This window comes from Lepeophtheirus salmonis, chromosome 9 (genome assembly GCF_016086655.4).
Source record: "Lepeophtheirus salmonis chromosome 9, UVic_Lsal_1.4, whole genome shotgun sequence".
Classification (NCBI taxonomy): Eukaryota; Metazoa; Arthropoda; class Copepoda; order Siphonostomatoida; family Caligidae; genus Lepeophtheirus; species Lepeophtheirus salmonis.
Window position 1 is genome coordinate 5,129,661 of NC_052139.2, and position 15,581 is coordinate 5,145,241.

The following is a 15,581-nucleotide window of genomic DNA, read 5'->3' on the forward strand; positions in this document are numbered from 1 at the left end:
TTTTTTCTAGAGGGCCTAAAAGATGCTCTTGCATCGGGGAAAAATGGACTAACTTTAATTTGCTCATTTTCTTGAATTAACACCCCCTCCTCCCCCTCAAATATAAGTTTAATGCAAAGAATGTCAAGTTAAATATTTTGTCAGTGGTAAGGATGAGTGGATATACTTATCACTCTTTACCAGTTTATTCAGTCTATGGAAGTGATATTGAGATCTCAAATCTTGACCTTTTGTGATGAATCCTTAGATCAAGTTACAAAATTTAGATTTGACAGGATCATTATCCATTCAGGCTATTTCTGGAAACTATCACATTAAGGTATTGATGTATACAACGGCATTGCTCTTGTTAAACTTAAATAAACGTTTAACTTTAAAAAAAAACATCTAATATTCGGTCCATTTGCCTTCCTCCTCTTGACTTTGATGTAATATATTAATTTTAAGTCAGTGGGTTCAATTTGACAAACACAATAGAGGATCAACCCCTTGAAGACATAAGTAAAGTACTCTTGAGAACTTTACTTATATTCAACTCTTAAATTAATGACAATTGATTATAAATGAGCAATGTAGATCTGTGGACAACCCACTCGGTAGATATTATTCCCTTGAACACAATGTAGCTTCGTTACTCGGTCACCCTCAGAAAAGGAGATAACTTAACCCAATAAGCCAATTAGCTCAGCTCTTTCCTACCTTGATTCTGATTATGATAAAAATTTAGAGATATGGCCGATAATAATCGATTTGTTTGAGAACAACCCATTCGGAAATCTCTTTTTCACTTTTCTATCTGATCAAGGACTAAAATACAGAAAAAAATAAATGATATTTTGACAATTCATTTCGAATATATGATAAGTGCTATTTTATTATGCAAATTTGTACAAAATCAAAGTATTTACCTGATATCTTTTCAGTCAATTATATTTTATATAACAGTCTTATCGAAAAATATAAAGTAGCATATAATTGGAAAGCAAGGAAGTTATTATACTTTTGACAAGCTATTCTTTTTCATGATTAATTTGACTTTTCTGTGTGCAAAATGTATTATGTTTTAAATGGCCGGATACGGAATTACTTAAAGGATATGACTGACTTGTATTTCGTAGGGATAAATATTGACCATTTGAGAGGAACACAATAATGATTAATAGGTCGTTGTTTCTTCATTAAATTAATACTAAGAGCCCAATTATATCCAATCATCTCCATATGAAAGGAGTGTACATAATTTTTACACATTCCCTTTATCATTTTTATGCTGTTATTTTCAAAATAAAATAATGGATTTTAAAAGTTAACTGAAAAACCAAATGTTGTAGTTATTAGATAACTGGTTACCGAAATATGGAGCCCTTTATTTTACAATTTTAGAAATAAATTTGTAGCTTTCTAAAATTAAGTAACATTATAGTTCTGAATCTATCGTTCAATTTGAAAAAAATAAAATATTTCAGAAATTAAGAAATGTATGAAAAAAAAAATCATTTTAAACTTTATTTTATTTTTTTCCTCCTATTATGATCACAGTCATATAAACAGACGGGTTTCAAAGAGGAAAAAGGCCATATATGTCCAGGATGGGCTATCACTTGAGGTGGTATGTCCATTCACCAATCATCAACCTTGTTGAACAACAAGACATCCGTATTTCAAGCAAAATTACAATACAATGTACACTCATTGGAACTTCTTCTCAAACAAGAGAAACCGTTAAGAAAGGTTATAATTAGTTAAAAAGTGCAACAAATATTGAACAAAGGAAAACATGAGAAAACTAAATATGTTGAATGGTGCAAAGATCATAATGATATGACAGGATATCAATTTGCAGATTACATTGCAAAAATAGGCACTATGAATCCAAACCGAAGGTTGGTTGGAGTGTTTAAAAGCTTCAATTAGCGAGTAATACTTGGGTTCTTGTTTGACAAAAAGAAAATGAAGATAATTGTTTATTGCAATTTCAATGCATAATCTGGATCTGATGTAGTTGCAAAAATACCCTAATGTGTGCTTGTTTTTTTTTTGCCTTGAACTATTTTTTAAAATATTCTTTTCATATGTATGTATATCTGAGGTGAACATCAATACATTTTAACTCACTATTATGACAATTTTCCCTTAAACTTTACCTCCATGATTAAATTCCATCTTGGATACATTTTTTAACGTACAATTTCACTGATAATACTATGCAACAGCATTGTTGCCCACTGGCTTTAACAAACTTTTATTTTTATAATTTTTCATAGGAAAATGACCATTGTAGCTATGGATTGCAGTTGGTTTAGCGTTTAAAATCTTTTTTTAAATGACATTTTTCAATTATAAATTTGATAGAGAGCCTTATTTTGAAGGAAAATGACTATACGAGTGAGTATAAATGATGAGAATTATATGGAAAAGCAATTCATATAAATCAATTCAGCTCCCAAAAAATAAATTAGTTATTAATTTATCATGAATACAATTCCTACAAAATGTGTTTAACCTAAAGTTAAAGTGAAAAAATCAATCAAAATCCTTATTTTTAGTTATGTGATTTAATAGATCTTTGCAACAAAAATTAAATATATTTTTATGGGTAGCTTACTGGTAAAATAAAACCTATATGCATACCTATATTTCATTTTTGAGCATATTTTCATATAATAGACATATATAGGTAACACATGGTCTGAAAAATTAACACATAGATGGCGTTATTTTTTTAAATTCACTTCATTTTGGGTTAGAACCAACCTTCAAAATTTGATGACAATCTGTGCTTTAGTTTGTGAGTTTTTGTCCAAAGTGGGACGCTACTTTTGTTATTAGGTGTTTTAATTTTCCACTGCTTTTTGATTGGAGAAATTACTGTTCAAGCTAAGTAATGGGTTAAAAGTGTTTGGGAACTCTGTTCCATCAAGCGAATAAAATAAATAATATTAATTGAAAAAAAATACAATTTTTAACGGAAAAAAAGGTTTTTTTTTGTTAAGCCCGGTACGTTTCAGCCCATATGCTATACTGCGAGAGAGATTAAGAGTATTTTTTTTTTACAATTTGCGTATGATAAATGTTGTACAACAGATAGAGTATTTAAGATGTCTTCTATGCAAGGAGAAATTCTTAATTGTCTTCCTCGATGACCTTCTGGAATAACTCTGTGCGAAGGAACAATGGTATTACATTCATCTTCTCATACTGCTTACTCATGCTGGCGGTTAGGAAAATGTTTTTCTTAGCAATGTGTTCTACAACATTGTTTTTATGAAAATTGTAAAAAAATTGACTTTTAACCTCTCAAAATTTGTATAACAAAGATTAGTTAATAAGAAATTTTGCCCCCGGTATACATAATATGCTCAAAGTAAATTCAATATCGTTTATACAATGCAGGAGTGTAATTTTGTAGTATTTATTATAGACATAGAAAAAGTTTATATACATATATATTTATTAATAATTTATTTACTGCAAGTTCTTAAAATATTTTTTTATGGCAGTTGTTATTCCAAATGGAATAAAGTTTGCTTTCCTATATACTCATTTTCGTTTTTCCACTTTTTTTTTCACAAAAAAAGGCTTCCCCATACTTAATCCCCTCTGAGTTAGCTTTACATCCTAACATGAAAGGTATAATTGAGATTTTTTCACCGCAGTTAAAAAATGTTTTTCTATGATCATATTACTTTGTATTTCTCTAAATGTTTTAATTTAAATCAATTATTGTTAAACAATTTATATTATGAGTACATGTATATTTGTATAAATTTTTTATGACTAAGTGTATAAGCATCAATGAATTTTGTTTCGATAATGTACCTATTCTTTTCTAGTATAATACACTGAGCTTTAGTTACCACGCTCATTGTTTAAAATGAGTCCTCTACATAAAACAAAAACACAACAACAACAACGAACAGACAAGATTTGCTTTATTAATATCAATTTTCAAGTAATTATTATTCAAGGAGGCTTTAATAACCGAACGTAACTTTGTTTAAACCTATAAAAACCAAGAATAAAAATTGTATGATATTTTAGGAATGCAAAGAAGAAATCAGATATAAAAAGTTATTTTATTTTAAAATGTGGGATGAAAAAAAAACCATTGTTCTAATAGACGGTAAGATCAAATCATACAATATAATTGTAACAATTTAGGAATTTTATTTATTCCTGCATGAGAGAAATATTAAAGGGGAATTGATTTAAAAAAATACGGAGACTGAATGTAATTTTTTACTCCATTTCTTCAAGAGAGCGAAAAGAAATGCCATCTTAGCTGCATGACTGATTATTTCATGTGTCTATAATTTTATGGTTATGTACATATATTCACGCATATTGTAGATGTACAAACAATTGTCTAATTTGTTTTAATCCCCAGGTAGAGGAGGAAATGGACTGCCGAAAATAAAAGTTCCTCTTCTTGAAAATCTACGCTATCCCTTACAGATACCGACTCATGCATCCACAAAGACTGATCATATATCACGAAATGAAGGTAAATATTTATCCTTACTATTCAATTAATATCACATGTCTAAGAAGGACAGGGGCCAATTACAAGCCTTTTTGTTTTTGACTCAATTACAGTGAGCCCGTTATACTTTGCCTTGAGAAATTTGAAATTTTAACGCAACATACCTACTTATATTTACTATTATTGAGACCTATTTAAAGTTATAAACAGCTTTCCACAAATTACATTTGAAAACGGCTTACAAAACGTTGCAACTGTTCCCGTATATTTTAATAGAGCATAAATAACTGGATTATTGGAGTAGGATTTTCTTTTTTTAAGTAGAGTTTGATATTATTTATTTGGTAAAAAACCAACATTTAACTTAAAAAAATAGAAAAATACCGAGTAAAATTTATTATCATAATAATATATGTATACAAGTAGAATGGGTACTCATCGGCCTAAAATCAAATTGAGTTATAAATCTGAATATAATTCTAAAATTATAGTCGATTATATATTTCTTATAGCTTGTGTTACATTGGCCTTGACCTCTCAAAATGCAATGACCTCTTACTGTGGTATTATATTCTTTTTCTACTAAGTTTTTTCAAAAATTGATCTGTAACTTTTGCTGTACTCCTGGTATAATAATCACAATAAAATATGCTCTGATTGAGTTTCTAAATGATCTATTCTGATTAAATGATTAACAAACAAGTGTTGAAATCGAAACTTCAGACACAGATTTATCATCTCTGGTTTCTAAATATAACTTAGTAATGTATTAAAACTTGTAGGATGATGGGGCTTGAACCATAGACGTAAAGGGGCTCTTTTATATTAGGGACGTCACAGCCTATTTTAAGCCCTACAATATATAAATCGTGAGATTAAAAAAACAATTTTTTAATCAGCCGGTATTTGTGTGTGAGTCTACCAAATTATACAACCAAGATACATCAAGAATGATGAAGAAGATCATTCTTGCGATCCTCATTTTGTTTCGCAAATACGTTTTGATCTCCTCCATCTTATTAGTCTCAATAAAGTTAGTGGTTTTACGTTCAATGTTCAAAAATGCAACTGTTGTGAGACAATTTTCTCTATTTCTTTTTCTTCTTTTTTTCTTCTCTCTTGTTTTTTCTATCTTCCCCCCTTTTAAAAATAAGACCAATGCCATTTAAGACACTTCGGTAGGTCTATAGATTGAACCGCTAATAAATAACTAAATTATGACAAAGAGACGTAGGTCAATGGACAATCCACTTGGGAGAAGATACTTTCTCGAACTAAATATGTGTATATTCGATAGTCGGTCATGGCTTTGCAAGAAGCTTCCCTGGCCTACATTGTAGGACTGTATGAAGATCCGAATTTGAGTGCGATTCGTGCCAAGAGGGTGACGATGCTACCTAAAGACATTCAACTTGCCAGGGAAATGAGAGGGGAACGTGCTTAATCAATATAATTTTTTTTTGCACTTTATTTGCCATTAATATATTTTCAAATTAAAAAAAAAGGAAAAATACATGAACACAAACAAAAAGAAACACGCAAAATAAATAAATAATAAACAATACATTATCCTCTATGTTATAATGAAAATCATAGGAAAAAATACTAGAAATTATAAATATTTTGGAACATTCACATACAGCTCTATAATGTTTAAAACACATCTAGTGTCTTGCTCCTTCCTTGACATTAGGGCGTACACAATATGAAGTGCCTTTGTAAGGACAGCATTATTTTTTGACAATCGGTCCCGCTTAACAAGGTCAAAAAGTCATCACTTCGGAGCTTATACACCAAAGACTTATCTCAAAACGAATGAAATTATGTATTACCTATATATAAAAGAGGACATTCCTATAAGTAATTATTAGTAGTCACAATTATACAGGAAAAAGTGCATTCTCCACGTTTGTCATTATAAAATTTACTTTCAACTTCCAGGGTATCGGATAATTTTTGATAAGTAAACCATTTTTATCCCAATGTAAGAAGTTTACTTCTAAAATCTCCGATAACCTTATGTGTGTTTTTTTGATTTTGCTTCGTTTCAGATATCCAATAAAATGATTTAGTGTAGGGGATTGAGTTCACTTTCTTAACAATTATACTCAAATCTTTGTTAATCTAAATTTGAATGGTACAATTGGTCGTTGGACTTCAATTTTCTAGAGAGTTATAGTGTCGTAATACAATTTTGTTTAGTAAGATGGGTTAATAGCAGCGTCAGCAGCCATATAACAGGGTCGTCCACAGGATTATATTTAAGGCTTTATTTTAGATTTTTTTTTTTTTTAAAGTCAAAAAAAAAAAATCAAAACCTTATAGTTATTTACAAAAAATTTCAAAAATTCACAACTTTTCACAAAAAAAAATATTTTTGTTGGAAAAAAATTGTAAAGGTGTAAGTCCTGAAAATCAATGCTTCCCGAGTTAAAAAAAAAATGATTTAACTACAAGCCTAGAATATCTAAAAAAGCAATTAAAAGTACTTTTATGTTGATATACATTAGTTGGCAGAAAGAAATATATCAGGAACAAAAAAGTTAATCGTAAGTATGCACAAAGTATTTTTTTTTCAAGATTAACTTAAATGATTGATATTAAATAAAATACTTGCATATTATTTTATAAGTTACCATCAAATGTATGGATAGAAATAAAAGTTTTTTCATTAACTACATCAATTCTAACTATTATTGAATCAATCATAAATTAATAATGGATCAAAAAACCATTTAAATGATACATTTTCTTTTGAAAATTGACAAACCATATGTTATATTTAGCTAATTGATATTAAATATTTCTTCTTTTTTGTACCAATAGAATAAGAGATTGTAAAAAATATTATTACTGTTTTGTCGTTCACATATTTGTATACACCCCATGTTCAAAAAAAAAAAAAAAGTAACACTTATATAAATGGCTTTGAATAAAAAAACCCGATTAATTGAGGACATTATTAACAAGGTTGAGTGATTTATAACGCAGAACGGGTCATATTTGTTTACTTTTCAATTTGGACAAATTATTCTCGACAACATGGACGTAAAACGCCAAACTGTGGTAAACATGCCATTTCGTGGGATGACGGTAACTCAGATATCTAATGCTCTGGGGATGAGCCAAAAGGTAATCTATTCAATCAAAATACAATTTGAGGAGAGTGGAATAGTTTAAAGGAAAAAATGATCTGAGAGGAAGAAGTAAGTTCGGACAAAGACTAAAGTTTTAGCTGTCAAAGGTACCAATAGTCCGGAAAGGTGTCTCTCTTGAAGGCCTGGGTTTTAGGGACACAATGAACCGAGCTCTATCTTGAGTAAAAAAAAAGTAGGGCCCGAACTTGTCTGACCCAAAGAAGCACTTACTTATCCAGAAGTTCATGCAATAAGCCATTTCTTCCTTTCCACAAAACGGAAGGTAGACATTGCCTGTGCTGGCCGTAACATCTAACACCTAAGACCATGATTCCTGCATGATTTTTTGTTCTGAAGACATGTCTCACTGAAGCTGCAATCGAGCTCCTTGGATAAGGCCATGGGACATGCCACGTGAGAGAAACTTCAAAATTGCACTTCTTTGTGGCACCATTTTACTCGTTTTCGTTTGTCCTGTTTTAATTGAGTCAAAACTTTACATAAGGAATCTTGAATCACAAAACCTATATTTTACCGAGTTTGAAAACACTTAACCAATACATTTCTAAATGATTAAAATTTAATTTAATTGTAACAATAGATCAAACTAAGTACTAGATTTTTTAAAAATATGAAGCACCGAGCTTTATATAGACATATTTGTTGTTAAAAATGAGTCTTCCACAGTCAAATAAAAAGACGGACAAACTTTTCTTTATTGATATAAATATTATCACAGGCATCTAAAAGTTGTGACTTGATGTAAAAACTAATTTCACAAGTAGCAATCGAAAATGAAGGCAATAATATCCAAAATTTACTGTATACATATGTTAAGAGGATATATAGCAGTTTTCTTGTCAGGAAAACCTTAGTCGAAACCGAAAGGAAATACCGACTTTGAGAGATTAAGATTCAGAGAAAATAAAATGACATGATATTTTTTGAATTTTTTGTTTTTGTTATTGCTTCAATCTTGATTACTCAAGAGTTAATGCCAAGATTTTGGTGGGTCCATACCAGGATTAATCATTCTCCAGGATAACAATTTTTAAATTTTGGGATCGTAGGCAATTTTAAGATGATATATTAAACTATACACACTAAGAAATATAGTTAATTTGTTTAAAACTTGATATAAGTCGTAAAAAGGTTGAAAATAAATAAACGTTTCCCACGACAGAAGGTACAGTTATAATTAAATGTACGTAATTTTCATTGTAGCATAAATCGTTAGAAACTTTATCTCAAGTGAATCTGTAATATATATTCATCTTTTATAGCATGAATTACTTAAATGAAGCTCATATTATGACATTAAAAGATACGAGTTTTTACTGGAGTTTCTTATAGGTATCAAACTTTGAGAAATCCTTGAAAAACTAAATCCCCGAAGAAAAATCCTTTTTCGTACGGATATGAGTTTAAGCTTTTTAAGAATTGGTATCATATTGACTATGTTCTATGTGGTACATTCGAGAATAATCAAAGTATCTACAACCATCTCTATCTTGTGTATGCATCTACGAGTAGGTAATAAATAAAAGTTTTACTATGAACAACAACAGTTTTCCTCCTCTTCGAAGCACTCTACTGTGACCTTTTCTTCTCACCAACAACAACAACAGGATCATCCATAAGGCAATTCATCAGCTGAAGATGATTCATTTTAACAACTATAGATCAGCTCGTCATATTAAAAAAAGAAAATGATAGTACATTCAATCAATAAAAAATCAGGAATGTGAAGTTCAATGAGGTTAAGCAACGATCTTGTCTTACGCAAAAAAAAAAAAAAAAAAAAAAAAAAAAAAAAAAAAAAAAGAAAGAGGAGTACATATATCTATGTGGTGTTGTAAATCTTATGCTTTTTTTTAGCGTGTGAATGTTTTGTTGTTGGCAACTTAAACAACAATTTTCTAATTATCTTTAGCAGTTATCATTATTCTTTCATTCTTGGGGAGAGAGCATCTAAGTATTTAGTAAAAATGTCTGAGTGTGTTCATGAAAAATGAAAATTAACAATGAGTATTTCTGTGGGTTATCTTCTATTTGGAGGGAGGGTAGGGTGTTAAATCAAATCAATTTTTAATGCAAAATCATATAATCAGATAAGGTTGAATTTGATCCCCCCCTTCCCTACCCAATTTTCTTGTAAATACTCATTTGATCAAGTTTTACTATAATTTTCTGTCAGTGATAAACTATATATATATACAGGGAGTGGGGATCAAATTGTTGCCTACTTTAAACCTTGATAACTTGAAGATGACATTATCAAATAAAAAACCGGTTACCAAATAGAAAAGCTATTCTTGTCAGCTGACGATACGTAGTTCAGTTACCATCATGCTCTCATCATATGAGGAGATAAAGAGCTATAAGTGGAACGAGGAGCTTTCGAGGTCCGCCGTAGTCACAGCATTGGTTAATAATTGACGTGAAATCTCCAATTCAACAATTGCTTCAACCTTAGGAGTGAATTTACGGACTGTTCAGCGTATCTGTAAGAAGCTAGAGGACACCTGGGATGTTGATGCCACCATAAAGAGGGCACCCAAGGAGGAGGGCGCCGACAGGAAGGTCAGGGACACTGACTTTGTCGACAAGGTGAAGAAGATGGTTGAGGATGACCCTACTAGGTACTTGAAGGCCGGAGACAGGCCCTGGGTGTGGCAACAGGACTTAGCACCCTGCCATGTGTCCAAAATCTCGATGCAGTGGTTAACCAAGAACTGTTAGGACGTCGTAACCAAGGATTAGTGGCCTCCTAACTCTCCCGACCTTAATCCTTTGGACTATTTTGTCTGGGGCTATGTCGAAAGACATAACAACAGAAATCCCCATAGCACAAAGGCCAGCCTGATGGACTCCATCAAGGAGGTATTCGGCAACATGGACAATGTGATGGTCAGAAGAGCCTGCGGCCGGTTGAGAGGCCGTATTGAGGCCGTTATTGATGCCAACGGTGATTATATCAAATGAATGGCTACTTTATACCTATATGCTCGTCATAGTTTTGATTTTCCATAAAAAAGTTAAAAAATGTAAATTTTGTGTTGTTTTTTGTAGAAAAATATTTTGGCGACAATTTGATCCCCGCTTTCTTTATATAGGAAAACTGTCCTGGGGAAAATATCCCGTGGAAGATTGCCCTGGAGGAAAATTGCCTGGGAGAAAATCGTGCGTATTTTGATCAAACTTCACGATGAATATTAACACAATATCAATTTATGAAATATAAATATTTGTTTAAACAAAACTATAATTTTTAAAATTATATTCTATTTACCATTTACTCACAAGAATACATAAATTATTTTCAACAGAAATCCGTTATATCCTCTAACCTTTCCAAAAAGTAAAACAAAAAGTAATTTCAAATGGAATGTACCCAGTACAAAATTAAAGAAAAAAACAATTATTGATATGACTCTTGTTATACAAAAATGTTATTTAAAGTAAATGTATCATTTATATGAAAAAATAGATAAATGGCTAAAAATACGGAAAAAATGTGGTTTTAAATTTGAAAACCGGGGATTTAATCTATTTTTTTGTATTAAAGGGGTGCCTTCGAGGTATTGGATTAATTGGCGGCGGTTTTAAGGATTCAGGGGTACCCCCAAGTACCTACCCGCAACCCGAGGGCTTGGAAACGTCCAACAATACATGTCATTGCTAAATAAATTAGGAGAAAAATGACTTCCTCAAATGAAATTCAAGCAAAATATTTTGTGCCACACCGGCGGTTGCTTATAGCAATTCCACACTACCCCCAGGACAATCCGAGGGTATTCGACTATATCTTAAGGTGAAGGAAATTTCTTCCCATGATAAATATGCCTTCTTTAAAAAAAAAGAAAGAAGTAAAGGCTAAATTAGTCTGAATACATTTTATGATACTATTGAAGGTATTGATCGCCTATCTATGTAAATGTACACCTTCACTCATGATCAATCTGAATTCTATCCAGAAAGTGAATTTATACATAGCTACATCAATCTATATTTATCCAAAATATCCATAACGAATATTAAAAAAATGCTCATTATAGAATTTGCATTAAAGTTTAGCAATATTTTATTACTTTCCAACAAATTCATTTTTCATTTTACTTCATAAATAGTTTCCCTTATGATCGGTTGCCCTACTATGTGTCACTCCAGATAACAGTATTTTCTACATATTACTTCAACCACTTGTCATAAAATTTAAGATAGGGCTTTGATACATATTGGATTGGTTTTGAAGGTCAGTACAGTGTTTTTGATCATTTGAGAATCCGAAGTATTTCTTTCGGATACAATTTGCTTTTCTTCAAAATGAAAAATCAGGATTATATAAAGGAAATGAACTTACATAAAGCTTTTGAAATTCTGCATCATAATTAAAAAATTGAAACCACTAGACATCCTTGCAAATTGATAATTTTGTTTAAAAAAAGTCATTTTCAGATAGCTATAAAGTTAAAAAAACTGCTTTTGAAGGCTAAAACTTTTCATCAGTACACAGCAGAAAATCAAATTAAGAGATCACCTTCAAAATAACACATACTAGTATCCACCCTAAAAATTAATATTAGAAGAAGATAACCTTTGAAATAACCTTAAAACTATCTTAATTAATTAATTTAAGAAATATTGTTGAACTATTAGTAATTTAAATAAGTGATATTAGAATTGAATGAGACGCATAAATTGTAACATGAACAAAACATAATATTATTTTCTTCAAGGCTACCCAAATTTATATAAAACTTTTATTTCCATCATTTTCCTCCTCTTTTGTTGTTGATATTATAATTGAAAGAAATATATGCAGAAATTTATTTTGTATGAAATACAATGCAATTCATTACACAACTTAAAAGTATTTAAACTTTTCAAAATGACACGCATATTTAATTTTCAATTGTACCATTGTTCATTTCTGTTTATTGTCCTTCTTAAAGAAACATGATTTTTGACAAGTCTATCAAATTAATGTGTTGAGTCGTAAAATTTTTCCTCTACCATTCTGTTGTTTGGTATAATGTTACTAATGTGATACTGATGCAATTAAATGTGGATGTACCTGGACTTTGTTTAAGTTATTTGTTAAAATATAGTACAACGATTTTGGTGTATCGGGTGCAACGCTAAAATCGGTGAACTAGGCTAAGTGAAAATGGAGAGATTCGGATTCAGAGACGGACATAAATAAAGTTAGACAAGTCGAGCATTTCTTAGGACTGCGTAGAAATGTCATTTTTTTATCTTTTTTTAAGTTATCAAGAAAACGGCATCTGAACGTCGAACTGGTGACATGATCCACGCGCTTCTTGATGCAGTAAATAAAATCTGGAGGCTTGCTTCCTCCTGTTGTTTTGGACTTATTTTTTGGATGATAATGTGGTCCTCCAGAGGACGGTTCTCTTGTCCACATTACCAAAGCTACTCAAAGATTGTTGAGCAATAACATCAATTTATGGTACACAAGAAATATAGCCCTTGTATTCATCTGACGTCAACCTTTTCGACTACGCCTTCAAGCTGTTTGTAGAGTTTAGAGATTTTAACCTAGCCTGTCCTTTTTTTCTTAATTTAAAATTATGGAATTGCCTCAAATAAAAATATTTTTTGAAATTACAGTTAATGGCCTACCTCAATTTCAAAAACGGTGCGCATGGGCTGAATTTATGAAAAGTTCTTGAATTTCTATATAAAAAATAGTTTCCTAGGATATTAGTTATTTTAATGTTTCAATTTGAAAAATAAGTAGTTAGAATGAGTGATAATAAAAAGGTTGCATTTAACATTTATTCTCTATGAATTTAAGCAAAAGACCTGTTATTAAATCCAGTCAATTTCATTATTGGAATTATCCAATTTTGTAGAGTAAAAATATTAAAAATGATACTAGAAAACATCGAAGCTGTTGTTGAAGTATTGGAAGTTGAAAATGTGAGTAACAAGGTCGTTTCAAGGAAATTTTTTAATGGGGAACTTGTTGAACGTATTCGGATCTTCCTTGGTGGCACTGTTTACAGCAGACAATCATTCAAAAGGCCAAGAGCTATTTATCATATAAAAAGGATTATCAAAGAAAATATACTTGTTGAAAATATGTATGTTCAGGATGCATAAAGAATTTATAAAACAGGAAGATAAATTCATGAACATGGGCTATATTAGTATGCAATATTTTAGTAAAATATTAGATTGAAGCTCCGATTCCTATATAAGTTCTAATAAAGGATTTTTGTCAAAGCAATGTCGAAATCTATTTTTTGTAAAAATTCAGTTCTAGATAATTGAATTCCTCTATTTGTATTGGACTCTAAAGTACACACACCTACAAAAAGCCATGGATGAAAAGGTATAAATTAATAAATATAATCTATAAGAACCTTCTGTTTTATTAAAAAAATATCCAATAAGATGAAGAAAACAATCTCTTGGCCATATTTTTCTACTTTTGAACTTTATTTATACGAGAATGATTTCTCTTTCCATTTTGTCATATAAGGTGAAATGTATATTTTTATTGAATATTTCACCAATGTATATGGGTTTCTTTTGACATATTATACACAAATTTGAGTCTAGGGTTACGAGTGAGAGGTTCTGCCCAATTCATTAGTTCTATATATATATATATATTTGCAAAGTTTTTCAAGAACACAGTAAGATTTAATTCAAAACCTATGAATCCCTTGCATATTTATAATACCTTTTTTTTATCATTTAGTTGTTAAGTTTGTTCCACATTAAAAATAAAATTGATAGTATTCAGTTCATTCAGATTTGATCAATTTACAGTTATACAAAAAAACATTTAATTTGTATTACGTAAATAATAATTAAATTTTTATTTCTTTTGATAGGCGAATTAGCTGATACACCTCTGAACATGGTAACCTCTTATATTACGTCACATCCTCCTCATCCCTCCACCTCCGGCATACTGAAGAAAGAAATAATTCTAAAACCTCCAAAAAGCGACTCTGGGGGATGACTTTCCGCGACAAAACTTCTTTTTTCTGATTGGATCCACTGGTTCTATATTTTCCTTCAAGTGTCCTTACAAAAAGTTACATTATATTTGTAAATACATTCGTTAATATATATATATTTTGTATAATATTGTCAATTTAATGTGTGTATTATATGAAGGGAACCACTCCTTTTATTTAATTAATCAATTAATACTTAATTATTTTACAGTTTTATATGTTGAGAACTATTAATCATATCGTAATGAGTACAGTTTAATATGCTGAGAACTATTAATCATATTGTAATGAGTACAGTTTCTTGTTTTCATTTTTCAAGGACCAAAGATATTATTGAAATTTTCCGTATACTACTAATTTGTATAAACTACTGTACCCCATAATAATATTTAGAAATACATGCAAATAAATAAAATAGAATATAAATAACTCATTTAATGTGAAGCCAATCAATACAAAAGCAAGCAATATCGATAATGAAAATTGAGTGTGGATTACGTTTGTATTCTTTAACAAATTAGCTTCCATTTATATATACAAACTATTCTTAGTAGCTTGATTTGAGTGTACCACAAACTGCATTTTATGTTGCAAAAATTGATTATAATGATTAAAGAATGATAAATTGATGAATGTTATGTGAGTGAGTTATATATGGGCCAATATAAGTTTTTTTAAATCAAATATAGGTTTGAAACTATAGAAGAAATTCTTGGTGATCTTAACTCATCCCATAAATATTAATAAAAGTCGATAATTCACTAAAAAAGGTCTATTAATATTAATTTGTATCTACAGGATAGACAAGGAAAATCCAGAATAAACTTTGAGACTTGAAGAGGTCATGTGATAATTTTTTTAAATATTTTGCAGCAAGCCTAAATGTGTTAGCAGTCGAATTTATTAACATTTTTTTTAGTATCTGGTCATCCAAACATGGGAAAAAATCAGGAGAATTTCCCT

At 30.2% G+C, this 15,581-nt stretch overlaps 1 protein-coding gene across 2 annotated transcripts in view; it reads left to right on the forward strand.

Annotated features, from left to right (window-relative positions):
• The window catches only part of LOC121124342 (uncharacterized), a 182,138-nt gene extending 167,105 nt beyond the window's left edge, over nucleotides 1-15,033 (forward strand). The window contains exons 4-5 of one of the 2 annotated variants that reach the window (XM_071890828.1): nucleotides 4,388-4,504; nucleotides 14,490-15,033. In XM_071890828.1, the coding sequence (XP_071746929.1) occupies nucleotides 4,388-4,504; nucleotides 14,490-14,620 (248 nt within the window). In that variant the 3' untranslated portion in view covers nucleotides 14,621-15,033. The remainder of the gene's footprint in view (nucleotides 1-4,387; nucleotides 4,505-14,489) is intronic. The other variant, XM_071890829.1, reaches the window with a different exon arrangement.
• Nucleotides 15,034-15,581: the final 548 nt, after the last annotated feature.